This window comes from Platalea leucorodia, assembly GCF_965183815.1.
Source record: "Platalea leucorodia genome assembly, chromosome: Z".
In the NCBI taxonomy this organism is placed as follows: Eukaryota; Metazoa; Chordata; class Aves; order Pelecaniformes; family Threskiornithidae; genus Platalea; species Platalea leucorodia.
Window position 1 is genome coordinate 2,820,125 of NC_138858.1, and position 20,791 is coordinate 2,840,915.

Genomic DNA, 20,791 nt, shown 5'->3' on the forward strand with positions numbered 1-20,791 from the left:
TAGACGTACATCAACCATCTTCAATCCCAACCCCTCCAACATGTTTTACTGAGCAGAACAAGTAGCGCTGTGGTTACTTTGGAGTTGCACAAGACAGGCACGGGCTTAAAAAAAAAAAAAAAAACACACACCACACACTCCAGTTCTCAATTTGTTGTAGTGAATTTATTTTTCCATGCTCAGGAGCACTTGTGATGGGTGAGTAACCCGCCTGGAATTTTAACTCTTGGTCATGGAAAGGGAAGCGCTCGCCACCGGGCATCGGCGTGAGCCGGTCCGCCCTGCTGCCAGCCGGGCTGGTTAGGAGAGCTAAACCATTTTAATTTTTTTTATTTCAAGGTGAAGTTTTAAGGAAGCATTAAGCTTGAATTTTTTTTCCTTTCAGCCCCTGAAGCTTTCCCGGCTCTGGGCTCTGCGCTGGCCCGGGAGCTCCCGCAGCGGCTCTCCCCAGGCAGGGAGGGCTCCGGCGAGGCTGGTTTGGCATTGGCGAGGCTACTTCGGCATCGGCGAGGCTACTTTGGCATCAGCCAAAAGCCCTGCAGGACCTTCATCTTGCAGGGTGTCTCCCAGCCCTGCCCTCCTGCAACAGCATCTGGGCCGCTCCGAAAGCCCACTCCCTGCCCTGGGAAACCTCTGGCTCCTTGTTGGGAGCAAGGGGGACACAGGGATGGGAAACAGGGATGGGAAACCTCTCCCAGCTGCCAGGGAAGGACCTCAGGGTTGTTTTCCGCTTCGTGTTGCAGCTATTGCTTGCTAGCAGGCGGATGAACCGCGGGTGGGAAGCAGTGCGGGCTGCGCCTGGAAGGGTCCGTCCCCGTGCTCAGCATCCCTCGCTGGGGCCTGAAAATCAGCCGGGGTTAGGCTGTTCCTGCTCATCTCCACAGGGTTCAAGCTTGCTCCCGGGGACAGCAGGTACAGCTCAGGAGCTGGCAACAAAATGCTTTTATTTTAATTAAAAAAAAAAATAAATAAAGATAAATCCCTTTTGTGCTTCATGGTGTTCTTTCATTTCTGCGCGGGCAGGGAGCTGCGCTCAGAAATCTTCTCCCTCCTTGGAACCAAAAGTCCCTTCTCCATGTCTAGTGAGGATGCCTATGTCGTCTGCAGCTCTGGCAGAGGTAGAAGGGCGATGCTTCCCTTGGGAGGAGACCGCTGATGCACCAAGACTCAGGACCTGAGCTGGCTTTTGGGGTTAGAACGGAGAGTTTGGGGGAAATTCCCATCCTGCAGCGTTTCTGCTCATCAGCTCCCTGGAGCTGCCAGGACCACTAAGAAAAATATCCTTGGCCCCATTTTTTCCCAAAGTTGCAGTGCATTTCCAGGAGCTGCTTGGGTAAAAAAAAAGTATAAATGCAAAAGGAGCTGAAGGAGCCAAGGGTGCAGGGTGTTGCAAAGAAAACAAATGGGGTTTGGGCAAATGAGGCTGTAGGGAGTCTCACACAGCGAGGAGAGCAGGCCACGGCTCCATGGCACGAAATCCAGCACGGGAGGGTTAGGGATGGCGGGGAGGAGGAAGGCAAAGCTGCAAAAGCAAAAGGCAAGTCTAAGCTTCGTTCTCTGACCGCAACGCTTTGAGGAGGAGCGATGTGCAGGTGGAGGCTGAGGCCGTGGGTCAGAGCAGGCGGGCGGGTCAGGGAAAGCGTGAAATTGGGTCATCAACCAACCATGTGTCCGTAATTCAAGGAGAAAAAAATATATATATGGATCAAGTTGATCGTGGCAGCTGCCCAGGAGAACCCAGGGAGGATCATAGAATCGTTAAGGTTGGAAAAGACCCTTAAGATCATCGAGTCCAACCATTAACCTAACACTGCCAAGGCCACCACTAAACCATGTCCTCGAGCACCACATCTCCCCGGCTTTTAAATCCCGCCAGGGATGGGGACTCAGCCCCTGCCCTGGGCAGCCTGGGCCAGGGCCTGACAGCCCTTTCGGTGAAGAAGTTTTTCCCAATATCCAACCCAAACCTGCCCTGGCGCAGCTTGAGGCCATCTCCTTTCATCCTACCACTTGTTACTTGGGATGCTCCATGCCTGCTCCCTCCTCGGGGTCTGCGCCACCAACCTGCGCTAACCTGGGCACGGTGTTTCATCCCCTCCGCCTGCCACCAGCTGCCCGGGTGTCCCCACCCACAGCCACCGTTCCCACCTCTGCCACCGCCGTGCCCAGTGTCCTTGGTCACATCCCTGCGCCCCAGGGCAGCCTCACCCTGAGCGCTGCGTTGCCGGCCCCAGCACCCAAACCCATCACCTTTGTGCCTGAGCGTGGCCATGCTGCTTTAGCTGCATTTACTGAGAGAAAGAGCTTCACCTCGAATTCTCAAATCAACAAAACCACCCCAAATTGTTAGGTGGTGTCACCTGCGGTGGCCCCGTCCCCTGCTGACATCCTGTGGCCGTGGAGAACATGACGGAAAGGGGATGTGGCCCTCACCGGCTGTGGGATGCCCCTGCCCCCGAAGCCACTGGGCCTGCAGGGCTGCCGTGGCCCTGGGTGGGCTTGGGCCCCTTCCCCGCACACATGGCGGACGTTCCCCGCGGCTGATGGCGCACTACGGACATCTAGTGGCACCCACCCCAGAGGCCCCAGGGCGTCCGGCACCGCAAAGCAGCCCCAAAATCCCATGGCCCCGCAGCAGCACCGCAGCCAGGCTCCCCGGGATGGCGGCCTTGTGCCCCTTGGGTCACCCCAGTGCTCCCATGGGAACGCAGCCGGCACCGGCGGGTGGGCAGGGGTCTGGCATGGGAACGGGGACGTCCCCAGCCCCTCGGGCAGCGCGGAGGCCCTCTTGCCCCAGACACAAGGCACAAATGTGAGGTGGGACAGTGCCATGGCCACCGGGACATCACTGCAGAGCTCAGGATGGCTTCGATGGCGCCTGTCCCCAGCCCGTCCATGCCAGGGAAGCCCCAGCAGCCACGGGACCCGCCAGCCCCATGTCCCTTAAAGGCTTCGGGGGGCACACACGTGTGACACCATCGCCGCACACCCTTCTGCAGGAGCAGCGATGGAGCAGCATGCCCACAGCTCCGGTTCTGCCGCGGTGCAGCTACAGGTAGAAAAAAAAACAAAAAAAAAACCAAAACCACCAAAACCAAACCCCTGGGTTTTGCAGGATTTCAAATCGCCGCAGCTCGCCGTGCCAGGCTGGCGCCATCCTGCCCAAACCCGGGGTTCCCACCTCCAGCAGCCGGGTAAGCACGAAGCCGGGCGCGCTCGTGGGCCCGAGCTGCCGCCCAAAAGCTGTTGAACACCCTGGGACGGCGCAGGGGCCTCGCAGCCACCCCGGCCACCTGCTCCCTCCCATTGCCGAGCACGGACGTCGTTAGCATACGAGCTCGTTTAGGAATTAGTCCAAGCACTGGTGACATCGGACAGTACAACCCACCCAAGCTTTGCACAGCTCCGGGCTGCAGCTGGGGAGCGGGACCGGCATGGCATCAGCGGGGCCTGGGAACCGCATCGGCCGGCAGCAAGGCTCTGGCCATGGCTGACAGGGATTTTGCCATGGGCACACACAGTACCAGCCGCTGGCAACGGCGCTGGGGCTCAGCTAGGAAAACCAGGGAGTTTATCCCCAGTGTTGCATTCTCCCCTACCCTGTACAGGGGAAAACAATATCTGTTTCTACAATATGGTGTGCCACACCAGTGTGGCACTGGTGAGGCCGCCCCTCGAATGCTGTGCTCAGCGCTGGGCCCCGCACCCCAAGGCGGCCATGGAGGGGCTGGAGCGTGGCCAGAGCAGGGCAGCGAGGCTGGGGCAGGGGCTGGAGCACAAGGCTGGGGAGGAGCGGCTGGGGGAGCTGGGGGGGCTCAGCCTGGAGAAGAGGAGGCTGAGGGGAGCCCTCATCGCTCTCTGCAACGGCCTGAAAGGAGGCTGGAGCCGGGGGGGTCGGTCTCTGCTCCCCAGGAACAAGCGATGGGACGAGAGGGAACGGCCTCAAGCTGCACCAGGGGAGGTTTGGGTTGGGTATTGGGAAAAACTTCTTCCCCCAAAGGGCTGTCAGGCCCTGGCCCAGGCTGCCCAGGGCAGGGGCTGAGTCCCCATCCCTGGGGGTATTTAGAAGCCGAGGAGATGTGGTGCTTAGGGACATGGTATAGATGGACTTGGCAGTGGTAGGTTGACAGTTGGACTCGATGATCTTAAGGGTCTTTTTTCCAACCTTGACGATTCTATGATTCTATGAATATTTGTACGTGCAGACCAAGGAAAGATGAAAAAACACAATCCAGCCTCGTAATCTTTTTGCCAGGAATGGGAAGCCCACGCTTCAGCCGCAGGATGACGGGGCAGGAGGAGGCAGTGCTCTGACGAAGGCTTTTTGGTCCTGCTTTAGCTTTGTGCCATGGATTTAGCCCGAGCCTGTAGCCGCGTGGTGGAGTCAGGGGAGTTAAACGTGGGGCATCGCGTGCCGGCTCGGAGTTGCTCGGTGTTAGAGAGAACACCGGTGTGAGATCCAATGGTTTTACGTTGGTCACGACCAGCCGGTGGGTCTAAAAGGGTTGTGACAGCGCCGGGAGGGAGAGTCTGGAAAGCTTGCTGGAGAGGCAAGGAGCTAAAACTGGTTTTAGGTGGTGATCGATGAGCTTACAGAGGGACCGCGCAAATAAGAGGGGAGTCTTGGTGACAAGAAATTAATCTGCGGGGAGAACTCAAGTATTTGATGTTTCCGTACGCCCAGGAAGATGTTTTTGGGGGAAGCATCACCGTGTGCATTAGTTATGGCCCTGGCACCTCAGGACGCTCGATGACCTGCGCATCGGTGCCCTCCGTCCCTCCGCAGCTACTGGGGGAGCCACCGCTGCAGAGGGAGCGGGTGTGCACGCACGTACCCGTTCCTGCCCAAACAGGCCGCCAGATCTGCGGATAAAAAGGAATTTTCTCCCTGCCTCATACTCAAATCATTGGGGTTCAGAGGGTTGTTTTGCTTTTTTCTCCCCTTTCTCTAACCATGGGATGTCTCTGAGATCAGCAGAGGCCCAGAGCATTACAAAAGCATCGCCTCTCTCCTGCTTTTTTCCTAGATCTCATGACTTGTTGGTATTTTATTCACTTATTGGGAAGGGTTTTGCAGCCTGGCAAGGGCAGGAGCGGACGGAGCAGAGCTCCCGGGCACCTTTTAACGGAGGATGGCAATCACTCACCCGCGTGAACGGCTGCAGAGAGCCGGTACTTGCTCCGGTTTTGCTCCGAGACCATGTTAATTCTCTCTCGCAACACGCAACGCACGCGCAAGGCTTGGCTGGAAGTTTTAAAGAAATAATTTCTATTAATACAACCACCCACAAAACTGTTGTGCCGCTCCAGCTGAAGACAGACCGGCGCCTGCCTGCCTTCAGGTGCACAGGAGTCTGCCACGCTGGACACTGCACACGGATTCGGGTTCGATGCTGGTTGCACCGAAATATCCGATGTGTGAGACTGCGAGAAGAGGACCTCTGAAATCGCAGTCCTGCCCCGGAGAGCTCTCCTCGCCGCGACGCAGTTCGAGACTGCGGCTAGCAGTCTGGCCGGCCAGAAACAGGGTAAAAAGCTCTCCCCTCCATGAAATAAAGAAGCCGAAGACTTGAATCTTTACCTTTTTTAATCAAAAACATACTCTGTTACAGAATTTCAGGAAAGTTAACTACAGTATATTATCCACAAACTAGGTCTAATGAAAAACATACAGTAAGCTACAAAGGAACTACTGGGAATTCTGTTGACCGCTTATCAAAAGGCAATGGCTAAAAGAAGAAACGCTTAACTAGGCTTTCATGCTCAAAAAACCCTCTCACGGTGAGTTTTGGGTTATGGGTACTTCGCAGCTCTCAATCCAGCTGAATCACAACTTAGTAGTGCTACCAAACTTCACCAAAAAGACACAGAAAAAGGTACTGGAGCAAGAAAGCGCTAGGTGATTTTGGTGAGCTCGAAAGAATCAAGTCCTGTAAATTTAGGAGCGATGTATCACTCGCAAGGCCCAACAGCAGCCAGCAGTGCTAAAACCTCCGGAGATTTTGTCGCGAGTAGTTCTGCTTTCCATCAGGTCTCGCCAAGTGAAACTTTGACGGCGCTGAAAAGCCAAGTCAGCTCTCGGGGACCTCAGCGGCGTCGTACGCGGAAGCTGGGACTCAGCCTGGTCGCGCCTCCCAGATCATTTTCAGAAACACGCCATCAAGAATTGCGTTTTGGAGGAGGATGACGCGACGGTTCAGCATCCAGCTCCTACGTGTGACCGCTGGAGAAGTGCTTTCCGTTGGTTTCATGTCCCTGTCCAGGACCAAATTCTACCCCGATGAGGGGTAGAAGCAACCAGCTTAGTGCTCGTGAATAACACAAATGCCTACAACGGGCAACTTGCAAATCTCAGGCCCAAGAACAGCACCGTGGTCCTCAAAAACCTGTTACAGTCATGGAAGCACTCCTCTTATCGGCAGGACCAGGCAAGACCATCGCTTTTAAGTCTTACTTTAAAAAACCAAGTAACCTCTCAAAAATTGTCCCCTGAACAATACCTGACAACGAAGCACCTTGTGATTTTATAGAGCAGATGTTAAGTAGCATGACAGGAGAAGGAGGGGAGGAAAGAGGATTTCTTAAGTCTGAATCCCACTTAGAGGAAGACCCATCTGGCTCTCTTTAACCGGTTGCGTTAAAGAAGCGACCAGCCATCCCAGTCACGCTGCGTAGCAGAGTAAAAATGCAAACCAAGGAGACAGTCCTTTCTAAAGCGCTTACTCTTCGAAGAAGAGATTAAAGATGTCTCAATAAAGACCACCATCAAGACGTAAACAACATTTGAAGGGTTCAGAGGCAGAAGCCCCCCCCCCCGTATACACTGGCATAGGAATTTTTTCATGGTTCCTCGTAAAAGAATTGAGGCAGTCGTTCCTGAGCTACGCAGAGAGGACGCTGTCGTCTTTACAAGTGTCGCAAGAAGTAAGATGGTCTCAAAGGTAAGGCACAGGAGTTGGACACGGGTTCAATGACTACTGCTGCTACAGACCTGTTTTGTGACCGGGGGAGACCCTTGTCTCCTTCGTACTTTAGGTCCCTCTCTAGGGAGGGACCAGCGTTGGGTTCCCAGCGTTTCAGTACGCTGGAGCCGGTAATGAAGTGATTTATATCGCAGCCAGGGGGTCCAGGTCCCTCCGCACATCGTTATCAAGCCCAGAAAAGCGATGCAAGGAACAACCGTTTCTAACCAGCACCGCTTAGCGGTTACGGCTCCTTCCAAGAGATTCCTGTTAGAATTAAGTATTTTTAAACCATTGCAGCGAAAAGGTTTCCTCTCCTACATCTCTACCGTGTTAACTTTAAACGCCCTCGCTTTCAAAACTACCACCGCCACGGCTAAAGCCGTCCAAACCTTCCGGTGCTAATCCCAGCTCTCCAGTACACGAAGCGAAATCCCGAAGTAGTCCAGCACAACGCTTTTTTTGAGGAGCGCACAATTGCGGGCGAGAAACACAGGGGTGATTACTTCATCGAAAGAACTAAGCAGAGCAGACACGGGAACAGGATCGCAAGGCAAGAGATTGCTAGCTGAAAAAATACTTGCTAAATTCATTGAATTTGAGACGTTCGGAGCTGAAGAGGAGCCGCGATTCTGGCATTCTTGACATCCCTGCCTACAGCGCGTATGGGGATCATCACGGCTGTCAAGTAGCTGTAGCTCTTTTTCCGAATCTCAGAAAAAGACATAAATGCAAGACTGTCAAAGACTCAACGCGCTGCTGCTGAAGGGTTTCCAATCCATTATGCGCTGCCTTTTATGCCTTGTCATACGAAATAAAGTGCAAAAATTAAGTTAAAGGCATATTAAAAACTACGAATGAGATTCATTTTGCCCTTTACCGGTTACGACTGCATCTTATCGGTAACTGCGGGGTGGATAAGATGAATGCCATTTCAGTATTTTTACTGCCTCACACAATGTTCAGCTTTCTCCTCTTGGTTCTGATAAACTCATCTGACGTTATTTTGCTGTTCTATTCCGAACACTTTCGGCCATCTAAATACTACACTGTAGGTACCATTCACTGTAGGTAGAGACTTCAGGAGACTTGCAAAACATGTGCAAAAAAACCTGGTCTTAGCAGCTGAATTCTTTCAGACTGTAATACAGGCAAGAACACCAACAGGTGGAAACAATCTTTCACTATTTTACCAAAGTTTGGCACAATCAAAACGCAAGCAACTGGTACAGAGGGTTTTCTGTGAAGTAGCCCTATACAGATCAGCCATCCTCCAAGATCAGCACCTTGCAGAACCGCAAAGGTCAACAGGGAGTAAGCTCACGGACTCCTAATCCAAGGACGAGTCTGTTATGAGCAATTCATCGCTCAGAAGGCTAGATGCTTCCCAAAAGGCAAGGCACCTCGAACCCAGCAGTAAGAACAGGGCAGATGATTCGAAAGGGAGGTCGGCAAGAAGAACGCGTAGTCAGGCTTTTCATTTCTTCCCCCAAAATCAAGTTTTCTGCTGTGGATGAAGCGTAACGGAGCTGCTGGTTAACGAGCTGAGGATGGAGGTAGTCAGAATCCTCTACTGGAAGCGTTCCTCAAGAATCCGAAGCAGCATGCTTTTCCAAACTAGATCATGAGGAGAGAAAGGAAAATGAAAAAGGTTTTCAACTAAAGGTCTTGAGAAAAGCAAATGCTATTTTTCCAAACGTCAAGAAATTGCTGCTTAAGAGGAAAAAAAAGTGATCTCATTAGAAGTTAAGTCTGAAGAAGGCAAGACTGTTAATGAAAATATGGAGAAAACTCTTCCATTTCTGGCCATCGCTCCAAAGTCATCCGTCTTCTGCGCTTCCACGCCCAAGACAGAAACAATGACTGCTGACTTCTTTCGTAAGAATTCAGCGTATGGGGGAAGCAATACCTAAACACTGTGTGTCATCGCCTTCTCCAGATTCCTGAAACTATGCAAGAAACTTGGCAAAAACCTTCTGAAGAATCTCTTCCAAGACTTCTACTTATGTTAACCACTACAACTGTGCTGCCAGGTCGGCTCAGTACAGCACGGCAGGCAGATCGAACCGGCAGCGCTTGGAGGACTTAAGTCGGAGTCTACGTACTTCTAAGCCTGCTTAACTAAGCTCCAACTCCCTACACGTATGCTGAAAAATAAGGAATTCCTGCTCCCTCTTCATACCCCATCAAATAGCCAGGAGATATCCTCAGGACATGCTTTTAGTGAGAAGCGGTGAAGGTAAGAAAAATTGGCCTTGCTTCCCGGCGAGTTGAAACCAACAAAAATTCCTACCGCTCCTGGCTGCTGCTGCTGCTGGTCTTGCAAAGGGAAGTAATCCATCACTCAAGATCAACGGTTTCAAGGTGCAGAATTACATAATAGAAGCAAACTAAATTTATAAAAAAAAAAATCAGGGTTTTCATAATTTTATTTATACTATTAACTAGAGAGAAAGCATACATATTGTATCTGTCATACAGTCAATACATTTGCATTTTTTTCTACTATAAATTCTCTATACAAAGTCATTGCCAATTGATACGGTCATTGATGGCATAGGGCTTAAAATAACCGAGAGGTATAAAAACAAGTTTGCCATCTTGCCCTGAGTGGAAATGGTGAACAGATACAAAAACTGGATCCTAAATATCGATGTAATATTATACATGATTCAATGGTATATGCAAGTAAAAAGAGTCATGCAACTTTTTAAAATACCTGCCAAGTTTTACTTGAGTAAAATCATAGAAGTCAGTAGTAGTTATGAAAATATGTTCCTGCCATTAGGTACTCATTACGCAATTTCAGTGGCAACTTTGCAGACTGGGAACTTCATGTTATATTTAAATTGAGTGCCAGCACTGAAAGTATCCATTTCCTGTAGTGTTTTAAAACTCACGTGTCTATATAAATAAAAATCTACGATATCTTTTTTTAAAAACTAGTGAAGGAAAAGCCACATTGCTTTTCCTCGCTATTTTTAATCAATGCCAACAACGTATGCCTCATCCCTCACTTTTTGGCAGCTTAGAAGCTTTTAATCCGGAAAAATCATAACGAGATCGTCAACAAAATAAAGAAGTCTTCTGTTAACTATTGTTCCCTAAAAAGAACATCACAAATCAGCTGGAATTTTAAAGTTGCTCTAAGGTAAATGTTTATAACTATTAGAAGGAATTTTCAGATATAAATATATATATAATATATATTCTGCATACAAAAGGCTCCTGTGAGGCTTATCACCAAGATGCCATATTAGAGAAGGAAAGTTTCGAGGGGAACAAACCCAATACTGTAAAGTCTCTATAAGGCGTTTACCTTTCACTTTAAGCCCTGAGACATGTATTATGACAATTAAGTTCTGAAAATAACTCAAATCCAAATTCTGCATGTTCAGTTTCTTTCTGCTAAGAGCAAGGCGGCAAACACATTTTTAAAACCTGGTTTTAGAAGATTAAGCAGAACAAAAGTAAAATATATCTTCAGGTTATAAACAGAATTGTATTTTACAATCCACCATCCTCACAATATAATGGCCCACAGCAGTGCAGCAGAGGGATCTCAGTCTAAAGGTTGTGGGTCTGCAATAGGCATGGTATGAAGTACTTCATCTAGAAGCTGGAGGGCACGGTGTAAGTGAATTTCAATCCAGCACGGTGTCTCTTTGATGCTCTGTCTTGGGTAATCAGGTCCCCAACCTTTTACAAAACTCATCCTGAGTATGCATAAGCGGCGAAGGTCATCTACACCAATTCCAGCAGCGGCTGACAAACCTAAACAGGAGAGTTGTCAAGTAAGTGTTCACAGACATGCTCTTTTATCATGTTTGTTTAGCCATTCCTGTTTGCTTGGCTCTTTCTTCGGGTACAATGCCCTCTCACCACAATCCGTATTTCTAGATCTCTGCCACAATGAACGCAGCAATTATTTTGCATTTCTTCCAATTACATTTTTTTTTTCATCATTCTGCAATCTTGAAAGGGTGTTGAAACATAAAACTCCTTATGATAAAGCAGACATGATGAAACGTTAACGCCTCATGTGATACAACACGTGTAAACCTTATTTAGGAAATACAGTAAAAAAAAAATATACTTATACTTGAGGTTTGCCAAATGCTGCTTTTGCAGCATAAGAACTCAAGACTGGTCGCCTGCAGGAAGCTGGGTTAACAAATTATACTACTTACATCTAATAAAATAAAAAGATGAATACAGCTGCCAAACTTCAAATCACAAGTATGGCTATGACAGAAGTTAAATACATTCCCCAAAATGCCTTCAGCAATTTACAGGATAGCTGGCAAGAGCCATTTGGCAATACAAGGAATCCAGAAAACACTGTGGCACGTCAAGCAGTCTGAGACAAGTAAGTCCTTACACTTTGAAAAGTACTTGGGTATGATTTCAAGGATCTAGAATTTAGCAACTAAGAAAACTCTAGCCCAAAATAACTTTAAAAAAAAAAATAAATACAAAGAAAGAAAAACACCCTCACACTCTCTTCTTCTTCTTCTTCTCAAGAATCTTAATATTAAGTTTCCCTAAACCTAGTCAAGGCCTTTGTCACTCAGTAATCCCCATTGTTTTGAGTAATGCTTTTATGGGCTTAGATCTCAAAGACTATTTTTCAAGCTTGGGTCTAAGCAGCCAAAAGTCTCTCTGTTTGAAGTAATAGGGTTACGCTATTTGACCTTGTTTATAAATGTTTCTGTTGTGCCGCATACCCAACATGCCCTGAAGACCAGAGAGTGAAAACTGGTGTGCGGAGCAGGTACGAAGTGAATGAATCCAGACTTACCGCAATGCCACCCCAGCCCCACCTCGCCCCAATCCTGCTACCTCAGTCCAAGTTCACTGGTACTGCTGCAGGGGCAGCGGGTGGATGGGTGCCGTTACGAGGGAGAGCTGTGTTATTTGTTTTCAGGTGAGGAAAAAAAGAGACCGAGCAGTTAATGTACTTACTAATGGCTGGGGCTATTCCACCTACTGATCCCGGTCCAGGGATGTTTCCGGCTACTGCTGCAGCTTGAGCAGCGGCAGCAGCTTGGGCAGTGGCAGCCTGCTGTTGCATCTGACGATGACATTGGCGTAAATCAAACACCTTTAAAAAAAAAAAAAATTATCAAACTATGTAGACTTACTGAAATCAATGAAGGAAAGAATTCCTCAGCACCCATCCCCAATAATCCAGACCTCTCTCCTCTCCCAAAGCAACTTCTACGGTCTCACCATATGCTTGGGTCAAAGCAAACCCTCCCTGACTAGTTTAATTTCCAACAGAAATGATCCATCAAAGCTGATTCTTAGCGACTCTTCTTATATGACGTTACCGCCACCGGCAATACCAGAACCTGGCTGAGCTGAGCAGGCTAAAGCAGCACCCTGTGCGGAACTGACCGCAGGATCAACGTCTGAAGGATGCTACGGGCTCATAAAATCCTGACTTTTTTACTTAAATCCCAGGATTTCCAGCAAATAGGCATGTAAATAAAATGGAAAACAACAAGTCCTGCTTAACTTTGTCAGACTTTATTCTTCTTCGCCACTTTACTGAAATGTGTTAGTCTATTTAAAAGAAATACCAATAATTGATAGGCCTGAAGTTTCAGCAGCTAGGTTTCAGGTTGGTGGCATTTTATATCTTTGTGATCAGGCTTGGCACTAATATACAGAGGAACTCTGGTCTCGTACTAGAAAACTCATACACAGAGGCCAGCGGGGTTTCGTTCACCTTCATTACACAACCTGCCTGCAAAACTGAGGATTAAAAGAAAAAAAAAAATCACTGCAAACTTCAAGCAGTTTATCTCCAATTCAAGAATGATTTTTTACAAGCGTGACTTGTCCTAAGTAAAGTTTGAAGCCTGGCACAGGCATGTGCAAGTAAGAACCTCCTGAAAATAAATTGTTTCTATGCAACTTTCTCTGACCTCTGGATCACTTCACGTTCGTAACACTTTAACACGCACTTTACGCTTCTACTGCGTCTATATATACTTTCCCAACTTTTCTTGTTTTGGAGAAAGAGTAAAGAAACAGATAACCTATGCTAAAAATTTTGGTAGCAGTTAATTTAAAACTGTAGGGCTAAAAATACAAAAAGCTGCTATCAAGGTTGTGACAAAATACAAAATTAGTTACTTTAGTATTGTTTATATATTAGTTACTAGTAGTATCTAGATGATACTTTCAGTTCAGAGTCATTTAAGAAAGTCACCTTAAGCGATTTGTCAAAGGGAAAGTTTTAGGTTTTTTTAAAGGATAATCAAAAGCAGTTACATTTATTTCAGCGTCGCATAGCTTCCCTACCATTTACAAGAACCAAATGTATGCTATTTCCCCCACAATTTTCATCTAGGAAGAGCCAACCGACCTTTATATATGCACTTGGGTAAATCTTGTGAACAGCATCCCCCGGCGCACGCCCTGCTTCTCTATCCAGGTAGTAACTCTGAACGAAGACCGCGTGGTCGCTGAGGCATCTCACCCACACGTCGCCTTCTCCTTTGCACTCCAGCTGCACCCCTTTCCCTATGTGCAACCTTAAAAAGAAACACCGTTCCAATGCGCCTGTGTATATGTACTATAAATCACACCTTTACTAAATAAACCATAAACGATTCTCCAGCTCTCAGTCGTTTGTGATACATTCATTTACACTCCATTCATACAAGGACTTGAAATTGTAGTTGTTATCTTATATCTAAGTTAGTATACAGTTACACAAAATCTGTAAAGTAAAAAATGGTCTGTAATACCACGTAAAGATCTATGGGAAACACAGAACGTAGAAGCAATGATAACTGAGTAGCAACTACCGCGCTCACTGACAATACAGAGCTGGGATACCAAATGCATTCAGTTCTGTTCCGAAGTGTAAAATCCCACAAGCATTCCAGTATAGAAAGTCACTCGAGTGTATACACAAAGCCACATTTGAATGCAGAACGGTATGCTCATTTGGATCACGTTACAGCAATCTAGCGTTTTGACTGTCATAATGCAACGTTTCTGAAGAGGCGGAATCGTTTTATTCCTTTTCGTTTCAAAGAAGAAGAAAAAAAATTACAAGATTGCTTCGGTTCTCTGTGCTTCCACATCAAAGCCTAGCACGTGCATGGTGAGAACGATCGAAAATCCAACTAGCTCTCCATCAACCTTCCTTTGCTCCTTTGACAAATCTATATATTGCAGTTATTCTCACATCACTCTCTGGTGTGGAGAGCTAATATTCAGCTTGCATACATAATGGCACGAGTTGCTAATTTTATCCTCGAAGGCACAGCCTTTGAAAGCAATGAAAAGCAACGCGCTATTGCAAAGCGCTGAAGGTCTTTGCCACCCGCTTCACATTTTGAATGTATTACAGTAGCGGCCTAGAAAGATACACTCTCCTGGAGTTAATTCAGTTAAAAGAAACGTACCACACTTGTCATTTCAAAAGGGAGGCACAGACTGAAGGCAAAACAAAATATTAGCAAATACCACGGACAGCTGGAGCTTTCGGGATCTGCAGAATACCTTGCTCTCTCGATGGCTTCTGTTCTATGCACGTTGGAAAGCTGGCCCAGGCAAAAACGGTCTCCTCCAGAAGGATCCACATATCCATCAACAGTAACAATTGGACAGCTTGAAGGGACCTTAAACGTTTCCCCAACTTGCACGTCCATTTCAAAATATGCGATCGAACACCAATATTCTGGAGCTAAAAAATATATACAATTAACTGACGGGAAGGCTTAAGAAAAACCTATAAACCCATTCCAATCAATTAAGCCTTCTGCAACCGCTTTTGTCGTTCAGAGTAAGAGTGCGCACTCACATAAGCAAGTTCAGATAGACAAAGACAGGTCTGCTAGCACAGAAAAATCCTACCTACTACAACGAACGTGGGCTTGTCGTTTTTATTGGAGCACACATCAATGCTAGGGTTTTTATGGAGTTAAGATCTTACAAGTCTTTGTACGGTTTATCGTTCCAGATAGATTTTGTAAACCATCTGCATTCCTGCACCTTATGACTACAGCTTGATTTTGTCCTCCTTTAGCGTAAAGAAAGTAAAACGTATATGCCTATTCATGGTGAGGCTGATAGAAACGAACTCTCAAACAGATCTGGCTTAATTTATATATATACACACCTCCTAGGTGAAGTCAGTTTTCTCTATCCTCCCTGCAAAGCAAAGCAAATTTGGCACGCAGTGCAACGGGGGAAAAACATCAAAGATCCCCTCCTGATCTTGTCTGCACACAAGAAAGTCAGGTTTGGGATAAAACAAGGAAGTATTAAGCAAGGGAACAGAACAAAATGGCATGTTTTAATAGCAAAGAGGTGCCTTTTAACTCATCCTATTTTAAAAAGAAAAACTGGCTATAAAGATGATACTTGGAAGAAGCTACCATGTGAGGAAAGGAAACCCTGACTCCCTAGAGGATGCAACTAAAGCCCAAACACTCAGGTAAGCGAGGAAACCTGACAAAGCAAAGGGATTTTGTATACGTGTATCTGCCGCTTGCGTGCTACCTGGGAGCAACTGGCTTGTCAAGCCTTCTGCGCAGTTCGTCGTGCGTGCTTTCAGTGTTAGAGTTTCTCTCTGCAGACACATTAAATCCTAAAGTTGCCATAAGCTTAAGTCATTGGGGGTTTTGGGGAGGTGATGGTGCCCCTGCGCTGGGCACTGGTGAGGCCGCCCCTCGAATGCTGTGCTCAGCGCTGGGCCCCGCACCCCAAGGCGGCCATGGAGGGGCTGGAGCGTGGCCAGAGCAGGGCAGCGAGGCTGGGGCAGGGGCTGGAGCACAAGGCTGGGGAGGAGCGGCTGGGGGAGCTGGGGGGGCTCAGCCTGGAGAAGAGGAGGCTGAGGGGAGCCCTCATCGCTCTCTGCAACGGCCTGAAAGGAGGCTGGAGCCGGGGGGGTCGGTCTCTGCTCCCCAGGAACAAGCGATGGGACGAGAGGGAACGGCCTCAAGCTGCGCCAGGGCAGGTTTGGGTTGGATATTAGGAAAAACTTCTTCCCCCAAAGGGCTGTCAGGCCCTGGCCCAGGCTGCCCAGGGCAGGGGTTGAGTCCCCATCCCTGGAGGTATTTAAAAGAAGTGTAGACGTGGTGCTGAGGGATGTGGTTTAGTGGTGGGCTTGGCAGTGCGGGGTTAACGGTTGGACTCAATGATCTTAAGGGTCTTTTCCAACCGTAACGATTCTATGATTCCATGACTCAGCACCTTTGCTGACTATAAGGGCCCATTTCCACAAAAGGGGAACACAGCTGGCACTTAAGCAGCTTGTTGGGCAGGGCAAAGAAAATCAGCGCTGCAGCGTACTCAAAACAGGGGAAGCAGAAGAGCTAACACAGTAGGACCTAAACACAGCAGCCTGATAAGCCAACGGGAAAAACAGCTCTCCCGGTGCCAGAGGTGGTACTCGTTCGTTACAAAGCGCGGCACCCAAAAGCACACCTACTTATCTTAAGAAACTGTTGTTCTGTTTTTATTAGAAAAGAATAAACCAAGGTGCCTGAATTCCTTTAGGTTTTTTAATCTTCGAATAAATACTCATGTCTCTCAGGACTGAAAAGGGTAAAATCAACAGGCGAATCAATACGGTGAAAAAGACATACTAAATAATATGAAGTACCATTTAGCTTACAGTTAAGTTCAGCCAACAATTATCAAGAGTTTTATTTCTGGTACTGATGTACTCACTGGCCGATGAATAAGTGAGTTAAACTTTTAGGCTTTTCAACTCTGCAGCTCTCCCTGTGCAGGCAACAGCTTTGCTGTTGTTAAAAACAGAGTACCACCTTGCACCTGCAACGGAGCTAGCTTGCACCGCAGGACAAGGCTTCTTCGGTTCCATGAACTGCTACCGTTAACGAAGACTCTTGGCAAGAGCCAGCTTGTATGCAAACAGCACCAAAATGCTAAGAAGGGCGATATCTGTCTTTCAGGGTATCTGGCTGTGATGCTGGACTTCTAGATCATGGGTCCAAGAGGGCTTTGGCATGAGCTAAACTCCATGATGTTTCTAAGCAGGCAAAAAGTACAACTTCAGGCACCCTGCAAAGTTTAGGATCAAGGACATTCCGAGTTCAGACACCTCCGGCTCAGCGTGGGTTTGAGGACTGCAATTTTTGACTTGGGCATCTAAATTAAATTCAGTTCACAGAGTACGTCACTATTTCAAAACAGAGGTGCGAATTCAAAAGACGACTTATCACAAAATGGTTCCTCTCCTTTCCTCTGCTTTTGAAACTCTCTCTCACAAATTTCAGAGTACTTGATACAATTAAAAAAAAAAAAAAAATCCACAACCAGACTCAAAGCAGGAAGTTATTAGCTTCCACAAATCTTAGCATTACACGTTAGATTTTACTCACCAGGATGATTTGATATAGGAGGCTGGAATGCGAGTTCATTGTGAACTGGCCCTTTAAAAGAAAACATGCAATTTGTTTTACACAAGGAAAAATAAGGTTTTCTTTCTTAACTTGTTTTCCTATGAAAAGAAGAGACTTGCGAGGATGCCAGATGTTATAAATCCCAGTAATTTCTGAATCAATTGGCCAAATCTGACATGGGAGAAAAATGCCCACAGAAGAAGTACGCTCTTAGAGGTTTCCTACAAAAAAATCACAAGTTGAGTAGAGCAAAGAGCTCCATTAGTATCCCAGGAGGAAAGGCTGCATGCTGCTCAAGCCCCGGGAGAGAGCAGAAACCAGACGTAGCATGGAGGTGTAATAGAATTAGGACTTCGGCTTCACATCTGCCCCCAGGTTGGGCAAGGAGAGAATCATTACATAGAGGCACATGATATAAATCTGTCAGAAACCACACTTCATTAGTTCATCAATCACAGAACAAGTTGCCCAGCATACTGTGGACTTGTCCGTAAGAAACACTCCCTGAAGATGGAAAAAAGCCCTAGAGAACTCATTTTCTAAAGAAAAAAATACTGAATACGGTCTTGGTATTGGTCAGTTTATCCTCTCCACTTCCATAAACTCACTAGGTCCCTTACGGGCAGCAGCGAACAAGAAGGAAAGACTTAAACATAGTATTATAAGTAACAGCAGCTTTCGCAACAAGATGTCAAAACAGGCACAACGTTGGTAGGTGTCAAAACATGCAACTTTCTGAAGTGAGAAATGGCAGCAGCCAAGAAAAGCTCTATGTGGTATCACCAGCCAGTTACAAATATTAATTATGGAAAGATACGTGCACTGAGAAACGTTTATAGAGTATCTACAGCACCACTGAAGTTTTCACTGACAAATAAGATGATAAATGAAGTGGGATCCTAACAGAACAAAATAACGAAACTTAATAACTGTACCTAAACCACAATTTTCTTGATAGAGACAAGCTGAAAAGTCATTTTAACATTAACTCACAGTATATTCTCCCCTCCACTAACAACAACTGCTGCAAACAAGTGATCTGGTTAAGCACTATATTAGGAAAAAAAGAACCATTCCAGCTTTTTGCCACAAAATTTAGAAAAATTTAAATTTGGGTGGGGTTTTTTTGCACTATACTCTTATAATGTATCTAATCTATTGTATTCATCTACTGCGCTAGACACTTCTTATACTAGAAGTTTGATCGCTTTTTTTTTTTCTCTTTCCCATCTCCTGTACCTTAAAACAAGAGGTTGTGGTCCTATTTCGTAGGTGAAAAAGATTTTCAAGTGTGTGTGCCAAACGTACTCACGAATCAGGTGGTGGCAAGACCACTTTATTGAGAAGTACTTTCCTGCACGAGCTTTCACGAAGTTCTTTTAGGCTAGTGCACACGGACATACATCTTCTAAAGCTTAATGTTGATTGTTACATCATTAAGACACGACTTCAAAATTTCTAGAAAATAAAACCTGCCAGGAACTTCCAAGTTTTGAAAGAAAAATATCCAAACACCACATTCTGAATCAACTTCCTTTTCCGCAAAGGAAATATTTACTACAAGATTGCAAAGCTTTAAAACCAGAAGTTTAGAAAGGAAATGCTAGTTTTGTTAGGTATAGTAAGACACCTATAATATAGATGGTATCGCTATAGCTATCTGAATTTCTAATCTCTGCTGCTTTAACAGAGGAAAGTCCATCAAGCTCTTACATTTAACTGTCAGAATATACTAAATATAGCAATGGTAGTGCTATAACAAAAAAAAAAAAAAGGATTTGAGGGTAAAGAATAATCACAAACGAGCCCTCACCATTCAAGAAAACTGAAAACAAAGTGATTTGAAAATCCGCACTACTTACAGTAATGTCCAGGATGCATAGGTGGATGATGCTGAAGATGGCCATTCTGGTGGTGAGGTATGGTGGGTGTGTAGGCTGCCGTCCGACTTCCAGTCCAAGTTGTAGTACTATCTAGAAAAAAGAAAAAAGAAAAAAAAAAAAAAAAAAAAGGAGTGGTTGGTTTTTAAGGGAGTTTTTCCGCATCTCACTTCTAATCCTCTATTTCTCCTGAACATTTGGAAACTGGTTTTAGAAAACTAAGAAGAGTGCACATATGTATATACTCACTGTGATGGTAAGTAGCTGGCTGAGCTGTAAACCCATTCTGCTGAGTTCCTGGCTGAGGCCCTGAAGCAATCTGTAAGAGTCCATCACTATGGCTACCTGTCAATATACTGGTAGGTTGACCTGGTAAAAGAACACACTACCTATTCATGAACGTTCCAAAATTTGAATTAAGAAGAGCTCAGCACTACTGGGTAGGAAAATACACCCAACTAAGGGCACTGCAATACACAGTTCCTACAAGTTTGGTTTCAGTATTTTTTTTCCACCCACCAGAGTGTCTTAGGCAAGATGCTCTGCATCAGCTAATATTGACTCTGACACCCTTAATATTTTAGGAGTAGAAGTATGCAGAGAACTCTCTTTATCAACCGCATCTTTGTTTTGCTCACATCTCATTTTTCAGTTCCAAAGGAAAGAAGAAGAGATGTCACAGGTTTTGTTCAATAACAACATGAGGCGATTTGGTGTGAATCCAAACAGGCCAACGGTAGGCCCAATAAGTTGCTTATTTTCAGCATATTATAACTACTGTTCCTAAGGAGGACGTTTGCTTAAATTTATGTTCCTCCAAAACGGACTGAACAGTACTTTATTTTTAAAAATAGTGCTTGAATAGAGCTGCATACATCACTGGACTCCTTCCTAAGAAAGCTGCTCGTTTTTTTTTTTTCCTCCCAAGTAAGTATTTCAAGAATTGTCTAAGCTTTAAAGTAAAACTACAGATATTTCAGAACAGGTTAACAGAATTTGATTTTAAAAGGCTTCAGCTCAGCCATTAACACTAAACTGATCAGCAGTTTCACAAGTACACTTGCACTCTCAAACTGGTGTGGCTAGCAGAATTTAACACATCGAAAACTTGAACTAAAACCTAAAACCGAGCTTTTTTTCCTGTCCGCTTGGCTCCAACAATTATAGCACTGATGAGAAAAAGTTATTATTAACGGTTGTGCAAAGGCGATACAATTAAACTGCCTATCCTTTTTTCTCTGCTGGAGACAAATACAGACATCGTATCCCAGCTTGGCAAAACCATCGTCAGTTTTAGCAAAAAAGTTGTCGGCTAAAATTAAAGAACATGATCAAAACACCGTGCCACCATAATTCAAATTGGATAACACGAAATCCATTCTAGTCACATATCTTTGATATTAAGGTGACGAAGAGCATGTGAAACCCCTCCAAACTTCATGGTTTCCCTACGTTAGGGCTGCAGGACACTGCGTACTTAACTGCTTTATCGTCCCGCTGGAGTGAAGTGTGAGGTTTGATGTTGGTAAACCAGACTCTTCCACTTGTAACCAAA

The 20,791-nt window shown here is 46.1% G+C and overlaps 1 protein-coding gene across 2 annotated transcripts in view; it reads right to left on the reverse strand.

Moving 5' to 3' along the window:
- Positions 1-5,569: 5,569 nt before the first annotated feature.
- Positions 5,570-20,791, reverse strand: part of SMAD4 (SMAD family member 4) — a 29,206-nt gene continuing 13,984 nt past the window's right edge. The window contains exons 6-12 of one of the 2 annotated variants that reach the window (XM_082337193.1): positions 19,486-19,605; positions 19,219-19,329; positions 17,336-17,386; positions 14,487-14,670; positions 13,339-13,507; positions 11,928-12,066; positions 5,570-10,736 (exon numbers count right to left, since the gene is read on the reverse strand). In XM_082337193.1, the coding sequence (XP_082193319.1) occupies positions 10,525-10,736; positions 11,928-12,066; positions 13,339-13,507; positions 14,487-14,670; positions 17,336-17,386; positions 19,219-19,329; positions 19,486-19,605 (986 nt within the window). In that variant the 3' untranslated portion in view covers positions 5,570-10,524. The remainder of the gene's footprint in view (positions 10,737-11,927; positions 12,067-13,338; positions 13,508-14,486; positions 14,671-17,335; positions 17,387-19,218; positions 19,330-19,485; positions 19,606-20,791) is intronic. The other variant, XM_082337194.1, reaches the window with a different exon arrangement.